The 12,055-nt window shown below is 44.6% G+C and overlaps 1 protein-coding gene across 3 annotated transcripts in view; it reads right to left on the reverse strand.

Moving 5' to 3' along the window:
• NALCN (sodium leak channel, non-selective) overlaps positions 1–12,055 on the reverse strand; it is an 864,749-nt gene that overhangs the window by 23,672 nt on the left and 829,022 nt on the right. For all 3 annotated transcript variants that reach the window (XM_077482966.1, XM_077482963.1, XM_077482965.1), the window contains one exon: positions 11,321–11,467. In XM_077482966.1, the coding sequence (XP_077339092.1) occupies positions 11,321–11,467 (147 nt within the window). The remainder of the gene's footprint in view (positions 1–11,320; positions 11,468–12,055) is intronic.

Below are 12,055 nucleotides of genomic sequence, written 5' to 3' on the forward strand. Positions count from 1 at the left end.
CATTTAAATGTAAGTTTTTTTTCCTTAAACTTCCCTCCTAAAAGTTTTTCTCCTTAAAATTCCCTCCTAAACTTGTGATGCGTGTTCTACACCGGCGCGTGTTATACACCAATAAATACAATACATGTCCCCTGGGGCAGGACCTGGGTCCCCAAACACTTTTTATGGTAATAACTTGTATATAAGCCTTTAAAATTAGCACTTTAGATTTTTCACGTTCGTGTCCCATAGACTTTAACGGTGTGCCCGTGTTTTCTAATACATTTTTTGCCTGTTCGCATGTTCTGCTGCGAACCGAACCGGGGGGTGTTCGGCTCACCTCTACTTTAACCACTTACGGACCACCCTCCGCAGCTTTACGTCAGCTCTTTGAAGGAGGATATCATTGTTATGGAAGCAGCTAGCTGCCATAACCCCGGTATCCCATTCTTCATCAGGCGGTCCACTACAAGATAAAAGTGGTCTCTGTGCTGGATTCGCCACAAGATCACTTTTATAGGTGGTGGGAGAGGGGCCTCCCCTCCTGCCGTAATCCGGTGCTCTCCGCCGCTTACTGGAGCCATCGGCAGCAGTGGAGATGATCGCGTCCTGTCACTAGCTGGGTATGGAGATGAGTGAGGGGAAGATGGCCACCCATTTCCATATAATTGCTGGGCGGAAGCGACCTCAAAATGTCACTTCCGCCCACAGCAATTTTGAAGCGTGACATGTTGGGTATCAATTTACTCGGCGTAACATTATATTTCACAATATAAAAAAAAATTGGGCTAACTTTACTGTTGTCTTATTTTTTAATTCAAAAAAGTGTATTATTTCCAAAAAAAGTGCACTTGTAAGACCGCTGCGCAAATAAGGTGTGACAGAAAGTATTGCAACGACTGTCATTTTATTCTCTAGGGTGTTAGAAATTTTTTTTAGAATGTTTGGGGGTTCTAAGTAATTTTCTAGCAAAATTTTTTTTATTTAACTTGTAAACAAAAAATCTCAGAAAGAGGCTCGGTCCTTAATTGGTTAAACTAATGGCACAGATTCGCCGTAAAACCTTCTTTGAAGAGGGAATCAAGGACATAGGGCAAGTGAAAATCCCAGTCAGTGCTATTTACCACTATATCATCCAGATAGGCTGCTGCATACTGTCGGTGAGGTCTTAGGGCCCTGCCCATGGCCCTCTGAAATTTTGTGGGAGCATTTTGCAACCCAAAAGGCATGTTTTTGTACTGAATGAACCCTCCAGGGTTACAAATGCAGTCATCTGTTTGCTGCTACCAGTCAGGGGTGTATGCCAATATCCTTTGGTCAAGTCCAAAGTAGTCAGATGGCAGGCCTTGCCAAGTCAGTCTATAAGTTCGTCTACCCTGGGCATTGGGTATGTGTCAAACTTTGTAACTGCAGTAAGCTTTCTGAAGTCATTACAAAACCTCCAAGTGCCATCCGGTTTTGTGACTAACACGATGGGGATAGACCAGTCACTATTGGATTCCTCAATAACATCTAGCTCCTACATCCTTTTAACTTCATCACTGATGTCCTTTCTTCTAGCTTCCGGAATTTGGTACAGTGTAAGCCTGACATGAACTCCAGGTTTAGTAACAATATCATGCTGAACTGCTAAAGTTGTACCAGGTACCTCCAAAAATTTCACTCTATTCCTTATCAGGAACTCTCTAGTTCCTGTTTTTTGGAATAGGACAGGGTGTCCGGAATCGTGAACTCAGTGACCAGAGGGTACTCAGTACCCCTAGGCATTACAGGGATGGACCTCACAGTCAATTCTATCCTATCCTTCCAGCAGGGGCATACCTAGAGCTTTTGGCACCCGGGGCGGATCCTATATCTGGCACCCCCACCTTAAAATGTAAAAACACCCCACTGTGCCCCCTGCATACCTCTACATCCTTCAATATATTTTTGTCACTACTGTGTACCCCCCTCTCCACAACTGCACCCCTTTACATTACACAGCACCCTGCACCTCTGGACCCCTTTACATTACACAGCACCCTACACCTCTGGACCTCTTTACATTACACAGCACTCCGCACCTCTGGACCCCTTTACATTACACAGCCCTTGTATCTCTGGACCCCTTTACAGAACAGAGCACCCACAGAACCTTTACATAACACAGCACCCTGAACCTCCTGACCCCTTTACATTACACAGCCCTTGTACCTCTGGACCCCTTTACATTACACAGCACCCTGCACCTCTGGACCCCTTTACATTAGACAGCACCCTGAACCTCTGGACCCCTTTACATTACACAGCCCTTGTACCTCTGGACCCCTTTACATTACACAGCACCCTGCACCTCTGCACCCCTTTACATTACACAGCCCCTTACAGCTCTGGACCCCCTGCATGTTACACAGACCTCCTACAGTGCAGAACCCCCCTACAGTGCAGACCCCCATCTACAGTGCAGACCCCCCTACAGTACAGACCCCCCCTACAGTAATATCCTCCCCTACAGTGCAGACCCTCCTACAGTACAGACCCTTCCACCCTATAGCGCAGACCCCCCTACAGTGCAGACCTCTCTCACCTACAATGCAAACTCCCCCTACAGTACAGAATCCTCCCCAACAGTAAGAACTCCCCTACATTACAGACCCCCCTACATTACAGAATCCTCCCCTACAGTACAGACCTCCTTACAGTACAGAATCCTCCTCTACAGTACAGATCCTTCCCCCTACAGTGCAGACTCCCCTACAGTACAGACCCCACTACAGTGCAGACCCCTACAGTACAGATCCCCCTGCAGTACAGTATCCTCCCCTACAGTACAGACCCCTCCCCCTACAGTGCAGACACCCCTACAGTACCGAATCCTCCCCTACAGTAAAGACCCCTCCTCCTACAGTGCAGGACCCCCCTACAGTGCAGGACCCCTCCTACAGTACAGACCACCTCTATAGTACAGACCCCCTACAGTGCAGACCCCCCTACAGTGCAGACCCGCCCACAGTAAAGAACCCCCCTACAGTGCACAGACCCCCCTACAATACAGATCCCCCTACAGTGCACAGACCCCCCCCCTACAGTGCACAGACCCCCCTACAGTGCACAGAAACCCCTAACAATACAGACCCCCTACAGTGCACAGACCCCCCTACAGACCCATAATGTACCTTGGAACATACACGGAGAGCCCAAGGCAGTGGCATTGCAGGGGGAGGTGCGAGCAGCACCCGAGTGACACCTCTTGGTACAGTGATCCGAGACCCGGCGCAACAATCCCTTTCTCTCTGTGGTCGTGGCTCTGATCAGTCTCTGCAGCGGCTGTCACAGCCGAGCAGAGTGAAGCCGCCTCCCGCTCCTCCTTTATGTCTACACAGTGCTGTGCATGCAGGAGGAGACAGCCGCTGCTGAGACTGATCTGAGTCGAGACCACAGAGAGAAGGGGATTGTAGCGCTGAGTCCTGGATCACTGTGCCGACAGGTGTCACTCGGGTGCTGCTCGCACCTCCCCCCTGCAATGCCACTGCCTTGGGCTCTCCGTGTGTGTTCCGAGGTACATTATGGGTCTCTAGGGGGGTCTGTGTTGTTAGGGGATCTGTGCACTGCAAATCCACTGCCTCGGGCTCTCCCTGTGTGGTCTGTGACATAGCATGAGCACTGGCAGTCTGTTTCAGGGGAGCTTAAATTAGCCTGGGGGAGAGGACCAAGATCTGATCTGAACTGGATCATGGATCAGAGATCTCTGAACGTGTATTAGAGGAGCCTGAGAGATGTATAAACCTCGAACAAGGACTTTTCCCAGGCTTTCTCTGGGACGCTTTTATTGGGTGATAGTATGCTATACCCAAATATACACCTGCAGTTGCTTCCCTATCACAGATGAAGATTTTTACTGAAAGCAGATTCAGGACAAGGCACATGCAAGTTACCATATCTCCCGTGTGCTGATTGTCCTGTTTTTATTTTTTTGCTAAACCTAAGATTTAAGAAAACTTGAGCAGAAACCATGCTTTTAACAGATGAATTGGCAATGAAGATTAATTGCTAAATCACCAGGATGTGGCTGTGGTAGATTTCAACATTTTAGACAGGACTTTTGGCAACTAAGGAATTCAAACTCCATAAAAACAGGATATTTCTACTTGCCATAGAATCTATTTTTTAGAGTTTATTAAGGGATTCAGTTATTCTGAGACAATTGTATATACAGCAGCCAATAGGAGCATTTGGACACTGGCAAACAAAAAAGCCATTGGCAAGCCATGCATAACCCCTCTCACACCCAGCGTGTGTCTGCAATTACTGTGACATCCAAAGCATTCCAACTAAAGGTTGGGCTAAAGTAACAGTCCTACATACCAAAAAAACTAAAAAACACCCAAAAAACAAAAGAACTGGGGACAGTCTGCAGCTCAAAGACATGCCTAAAGGACGTTACACTCAATGCTGGTATCAGAGGATTATACATTCAATTGGTTAAACTTTAAAATAGGATTTCAGGGGTCAAGATTTGCCCTTTGATGGTAATCAAGGGAAAATTGCTGATCCAGACCTGATTTCAGAAAGTTTAATGCCCGACCGGACTTTTCGAGGGACTAGGTCCAGCGGTCTTTCCGACGGACTTTCGGCGGTGTTCCGACAGACTTTCCGAATGAACGGACTTGGCCACACACAATCACATCAAATTCCGACTGATTCGAACGTGATGACGTACGACTGGACTAGAATAAGGAAGTTCATAGCCAGTAGCCAATAGCTGCCCTAGCGTCGGTTTTTGTCCATCTGACTAGCACACACACGAACGGATTTCTCGGTCCGGCGGAGTTCCGGTGGAAAAATTTAAAACATGTTCTATTTCTAAAGTCCGCCGGATTTTTGGCAAGCAAAGGTCCGATGGAGCCCACACAAGATCGAATTGTCCGATGGACTCGTTCCGTTGCACCTTTGCTGTCAAAAATGTCCGGTCGTGTGTACGCGGCATAAGAGTCTTCCCACAGAGTATGATCTGGGGTAAAATCTTCTTTCCTTGCACCAAGCAAAGTAACTCTTCCTTGTGTAATTGTACATCATATAAGAGAAAGATTTCCTAGCTTTTAATAGCATGCTAATTACTGAATCAGAGAGACCCTTGTCTGTCAAGAATTAGGTTTCAACAGCCATGCTATTAAAGCCAGGGAATGTGGAGCAGGGTGGTGGTCCTTAATATAGGAGGTCAGGTTGATCTGAAGAAGCCCATGGGGTGTCAATCAGAAGTATAATCAGGTTTGAGTACCACATCCCCCTGGGCCAATGACCTCCATCTCATTCCTGTGTCCAAGTCCTCTGTGCTTGCAATATGTCTACGGCTCCTCCTAAGACCATCAGGCATCCATTATGAGCCTGTTCCAAGGGAGAGGGGAGAAAGGATTTCCCTGATTCCAGAGTTAAATTTGTGGGCCACCAAGCTAGGGACAATCTGGTATTTGGTTTTAGCTGAGTTTGTTTGTTCAGAAACTGGACCAATTTGTCTCACAATGAAAAAAAAATGTGCTGAAGATGTCTGGAGTTGAAAAAAAAACTACCTCAAGGGAGACTACCATTATACCAGAACTCTTGTGCAGTAATTTAGAGCAAGAAAGACTCCCTGGTGGTGGGATGCTTTGAAAGACTTAGTGGATTCCATGAACTTTTGGACTTGAATGAAGATAATTAAGGTTTTCAGATCCAACATGGGACAAATGCCCCCTTTTGATTTTGAAACTGTAAGAAGATTGAAGCTCTAAAACCTTTCAAGTTTTAGCACATAGAACCAATTAGTTATTATCTAAGAGTCTGTAAGAGCAGTATGGAGGAGATAGAAATGAAAATCTAGCCTGCAAAAATAAGGATTTAGAAAGGACTTTCAAACATCTGTCAGCTGGATCCTTAAAGTGGTTCTATAGGCTGAAGCTTTTTTTTTCCTTATCTGCATTAAAGTAAAAAAAAACTTTTGAGTGTAGCCTCAGGTCCCCTTTATACTCACATGAGCTGGATCTCAATCCAGCAATGTACATGGAGAGCAGCGGGTCTCTCTGCTCTCTCCCTTATTATAGGCTCAGAGACAGCAGCAGGAATCATTGATTCCCGCTGCTGTCAATCACAGCTAGTAAGGAGAGAGCATAGGGCCGGGTCAAGCAGCACTGTGTGTCCATGGACACACAGAGCACCACTCACAAATTGAGCCCACACGAGTGCCCCCATAACAAGTGGCTTGCTATGGTGGGCACTCGGCAGGGAGGAGGAGCCAGGAGCTGTGGCTGGGAACCTGAGAAGAGGAGGATCATGGCTGCTCTGTGCAAAATCATTGCACATATCAAACATGGCATGTCTGCTAATTAAAAGTGGAAAAAAATGATTTTGCAACCACTTTAAACACTGCAGCAGTCAGTATTTTATTGAGGTATGGCTGACTTTAAAAAAATTCTCAACAAAGGGATACTGGTTTGAAAAGAGTATGGGATGAATAAAAAGTTGTAAGGATTATTCCAGACTCCATACAGAACAGGTTGAATGAGTATATCGGAAACGTTTTGATAGTTTTGGGATCTTTTAGGAATCTCTGAATGGTAAGGGAACTATTAGAAGTAACAGGCTGTTCCATTTAAAAGGTGGCTTGTGGAGCATCAATACAGCCCAAATTGTATGTTATCTAAGCCCAGGAGCTTGAGCAGCTAATTGTGACTTTTTAGGAACAAATCCATCCACCAAAGATTTGTGGGGCTCTTTGTCAGACAGTACAGTGGAGGAGAAGGCATAGAAGTATGCTTACAGCCTCTGCATTTAAAGTTAGCGACCATAGTTGTAAGTTGTTCATGAAATCTACCATTGTGGAGATATCCTGCTACGTAAAGCAAAGGGTGTGGCGAAACCCGTTAAACTAGGTGAGACTCTGAGAAATGTGTTGAATCAAGCAGGAGACAATGATCCAAGCTGTCAGTGACAGGTTCCTAGACAGGATGGACAATGAAGACTGCCCTTGGAACTGTTAGTGGATCTTGAGCTGGAAAGACTCAATACAGGAGGACCACTCTACTTGCTCTCGGGATGAAATATGCTGTACTGACTTAACAGACACAACGTAATAGGGAGCACCAGGTAAAACTTTGGTTACTCACAAATGGCTGTCTGAAGCAGGAGAGATTCAATGGATGGAGGTGACAAGGTCAGTGTAGGTTGCAGCAAGGATTAACCAAGGTGTAAAACAACATGTCTCTTGCAGATGGGACCAATGACAGAAATGAGCCAAGACACTCAAAATAATAACACAGCATTTAATTCCTCGGTATACTAACCCCTTTCCACAGAAATTGAGGAAACTGGTAAAGGTGGCATCCAATGTTACCAAACAATGCATAGTTCCCAAAGCTCAGCCCATTTGGTATACTCAGGAGTCTTTAAATACTGGGTCACACAGGAGGCTGTGTTGTGGCTCTGGAACTGGAAAACACTCTTCAGCTCACTTACACAGTACTGAAGGTCTGGGGAGCAACAAAGTCTGAGTTACCCGAAAGTCGCATAACAAGCAGGCCCGCAACTACTTGTTCATGGGTTTCTGGGTACAGTCTCCAGGGAATCAGTGTGGAAACCCTCCAAAGGGCAGCAGCATACAAAGCCCACTGAGGGAATTTGTACTGGCTGGTATCCATCCAATCAGCCAGAGGCAGCGCGGACAGAATAGGAGTTCTATGACCAGCTGATCCGTCTGTATCCCAGAGAGGGAACCTGCTTTTTCTGACCTTCTGGTGAAACAGAGGTCAGAACGTGAGGTGAGCGGCTAGAATACAGAGGTGGAGGAGAGCACTTGCATTTTCAACATTTATGCACTGGTGGTGTGTTGTGCCGTTTTTGTGCAGAAGACTCTGAGGATTTATATTTGTGCATTATTTTTATTCAATTCATTTTTTTCAGTGTGTGGACTTTATCTTTATTGTCTATTGTTCACTATTCCCTATTTAGGGAATACATACCGTATATACTCGAGTATAAGCCGAGATTTTCAGCCTCTTTTTTGAGGCTGAAAGTGCCCCCTCGGCTTATACTCGAGTCACCGCTGTCTGACTGCTCGATCAGCGTATCGAGCAGACAGACGGCGGACATTAAAATTCAAAAGCCGCGCCTCCTTCTCCGCCTCCGCCTGTGATAGGCGGAACACTGAATTTCCCAGCAGTCAGTGTTCCGCCTATCACGGACATCCGTTCATTCTCATACTACGGACGAGTATGAGAGGATGTCCGTGATAGGCGGAACACAGGCTGCTGGGAAATTGAGTGTTCCGCCTATCACAGGCGGAGGACGGAGGCGCGGCTTTTGAATTGTAGAATGGCCGCCGAGAAGAGCGGCGATCCTGGAGCGGCGATCCATCGGCACGACACGGGACGGAGGAGGCACGGGAAGGAGGAGGCACGGGACAGAGGAGGCACGGGACAGAGGAGGCACGGGACAGAGGAGGCACGGGACGACTGCGGCTCGGGACGGAGGCTTGGGACACAGGTAGGCTGGACACACACACAAGGCTGCACGGACACACACACACACACACACACACACACACACACACACACACACACACACAGGGATGGATGGATGGATGGATGGATACATACACACACACACACACACACAGGGATGGATGGATGGATGGATGGATACACACACACACACACACACACACAGGGATGGATGGATGGATGAATACACACACACACACACACACACACACACAGGGATGGATGGATGGATGGATACACACACAGGGATGGATGGACGGACACACACACATGGATGGATGGACACACACACAGGGATGGATGGACGGACACACACACAGGGATGGACGGACACACAGGGATGGACAGCCATGTCTCACCCTCGGCTTATACACGAGTCAATAAGTTTTCCAGTTTTTTGGGGGTAAATTGGGGGCCTCGGCTTATATTCGGGTCGGCCTATACTCGAGTATATACGGTATATTTAATTATTGTGTATTGTTCACTATTCCCAGTCAGGGAACACAAATATTTGATTGTGCACTCAGTATCTTGCTACATTGCAAGTTAATCATTTATTCTTATTAAGGATTTATTGGTAGTTATTTAGGAAGCACAACACTGTTTCGCTATGTATATTCTTTATGTGAAGTGAACGCATTTTCTGTGTGTGGGGTTTTGTTATATCACCTACTACACATATCACTACATAGTGATTAAGGTTATTCGTATTTGTGCTGATAGAAATTTGTTTTAGGGGTTAAATTATAGTAATACTCTCCAAAGACACAGGGATTCCTTAAGTTCTGGTCTAGGGCATTAGAGATAAGACTTAATTTTTTTTTAAATAAACTATTAAGAAAGACAAAAATGGTGCAAACAAGATACAGTTTATACAGAAAAAATTACAGAAAAGATAATAATAGGAACAGTAAAATAAATGAAAATAAAAATGAAAGTACTTAGGTTTTCCTGGTCTTTAGCTCAGGCAAAGTCTAGTTCAGTGTAGCATAAGCCTGCTCTGGTGTATCAGAGACATTGGCTCTCAGAATGAATCTCAGCATGAGTGTGTTGTTTTGATGAAAAAGAAAAGCTCTCACTCTTCAGTTGCAATAGCTTTTTGTGACCCCTGAGGAGAGCATTTGCAGAAATAACATGACCAACCAAAGAGTCTGAGCAGGGGCTGAGTAGTAGGAGTGCTAAACCGTTTATGATTCTAGAAGACCCATCCAAAATGTTAGTTTTGTAAATGCAGTTATATTTTCATTTTACACTACAGGCTGATAATCCATATATTATTGTGCAGCATTAAATTGCCATTTTATAGAGATGAAATATGTATACTTTTCCTCCTGTAAATGACAGACCATGTTTGATCTTCAGTTGTACTGTATTTTCTTCTACATTTGATTTACTGTTATTATTAATGTAAAACTATCATAGTAGAATTTATGAATTATGTGTGGATATTGAGAGTTGCATTGTATGAAAGGACATTCTAGGTCAGATCTTGCCAGACCCCAATTGCAGAGCTGCTAAATTGCTTTGCAAGTCACTTATGAAAATGCCAGACTTAAAAATGTTTATGCTCTTAACAGCTGGCTTAAGCAGTTGTGACCCTGTTTGGTTTTTGTCCTAGTAATGGGATTTGTTATACACTCATTAAAAGGTATCTGGTTTTCCAGTCTCATAATTAACCATGTAGAGATTAATCATGAGGCATCTGGGTTTCCAGTCTCATAATTACCATGCAGATGTTTTGCAGCTCGTCATGGCAAATTATGGACGTCCCCACTCTACCTTGAACTGTGTAAAGGGAATTCATGCTGAACTGTTTACTGATGGGGTGTAATGGAATGGTTCTCTGCTGACCCTACAGACAAAAAGAGTAAATCTAATGTGTGTCACATACTGGTACATTTTCAGTTTGGAACCCCATTCTCTGCTCCTTAGACTATTTTCTTCACAGAAGGGGTTTCTTGGCTGGCCAATGGCCTTTTTTTTGTCAGTGTCCAAATCCTCCTGTAGGGGGCAGTATAACTAATCAGTTCAGAATAACCAAATCTTGTTCCTGTGTCCCTTAGGCATTGATAAAGAAAACATAATTGCCAGGACATTAGGATTCGGCTGACTACCTAAAACCAGACTATACAAATAATCTAGTAAGTGGTTTCTCCTTTGTCCTGCAGTTTCTGCTAGATCGGTTCTTTGAAGTTCTTCCAATTAGACTCAAATACTAAGCAACAAAACACAGTTTTATAAGGGAATTGCAGGGTGCCAGTAGCAATAAGCTCAGTGGCGATTTATAATAGAGCTTAAGAAATACATTTTTGGTCTAAAACATGCACTGAGTTTTACAACATTTATACTTAAATGTCCAAGGTCACTCATTTGTCCCTAACCACTGGTAACCATTAGATCTGTGAATACATGTGAACAGCTCCTCTCAACCCATCATTATTTTTCTCACATACACCTGAGATCTACTCACATCTGCTGATTCATGCTGCTGGGATCTGCTGTATGTACATGATCATCCGTGTAAAGGAGGCCTTAAACTATTCACTGAAAGTCAGTGTTAGTTGCCAAATCTGTTTCAATCCGGTATCGATTATTAACATCTTGTGGGCAGAGTGGCACCAAACAGAGCTGTTCTATAGGAAAAAAATCACTTTCAATCCTTCCCTTTTGAGAGCACAAAAGGTAGTAACTGACCCAAGTCCTAAGATACAGTACATAGTAGCAATTACTAGCATGTTAAAAGACTGGTAGCTGTCTCCCTGCTTGTTGTTCATGGGGGGAAATCTGCATACTTATGGCCATCTTTAGAAGACATGAGTAAAAGATAATACCTCTGGTTGTGCATTGTCCTGGTTATTAAGATTCATATCATCACTGGGCTGTGTTGTCTCAATACTGGGAGGATTCAGGAACCGACTAAGCTCTTGTTGCTGACTTTCTCGAAGGCTGTGAATGATGCTGCAGGACTGTTGTTGTTTCTGAGGAAATTAGCAGAACACACAGCGCAACTGAAGTTAACAACTCTTTCATATACCACCTTTGAATATAATTTGATTAGCTGCATAAAGTATAGATACTACGTTATATGTCAGAGGTGAAACCCAAAACGATGTCTAGATATTGGTATCTAAATGCTAGTAACCTGTAAGAATACATGAATAAATTCCTGCTCTGATGTGAAGTATTAACAAATGCTTACGTACAGTACATATATGAAGGTCTGAAACATCTTAAAATGGATGTAAACCCTTACACACTGTATACCCAGTGAAGTGACTTGTCTCAGGTGATACACAGAGGTGAAACAAATCCTCCTACACAAGATTTACTTGTTTATATGCAGCTCTCTCATCTCTACAGTCTTCCAAAACACAGCACATCTCAGCAAAAGAAAACAGGGCAGACACTGCAGAGCTAGAGTACAGAGCTCTGTTATATCAGATAGCTGAATGGATGGAAGTGGAATCCCCCCCCCTTAATACAAGCTCAAAGAAAAACCAAGAACAGGGTCTGTGTTTCACCTGCTGTGTGCTGGGGGGGGGCAGGCTGAGGTGTCAGCGTAATGC

Source organism: Lithobates pipiens, unplaced genomic scaffold (genome assembly GCF_037356315.1).
Source record: "Lithobates pipiens isolate NorthernLeopardFrog02 unplaced genomic scaffold, aLitPip1_a1.2 Scaffold_16, whole genome shotgun sequence".
Taxonomy (NCBI): domain Eukaryota; kingdom Metazoa; phylum Chordata; class Amphibia; order Anura; family Ranidae; genus Lithobates; species Lithobates pipiens.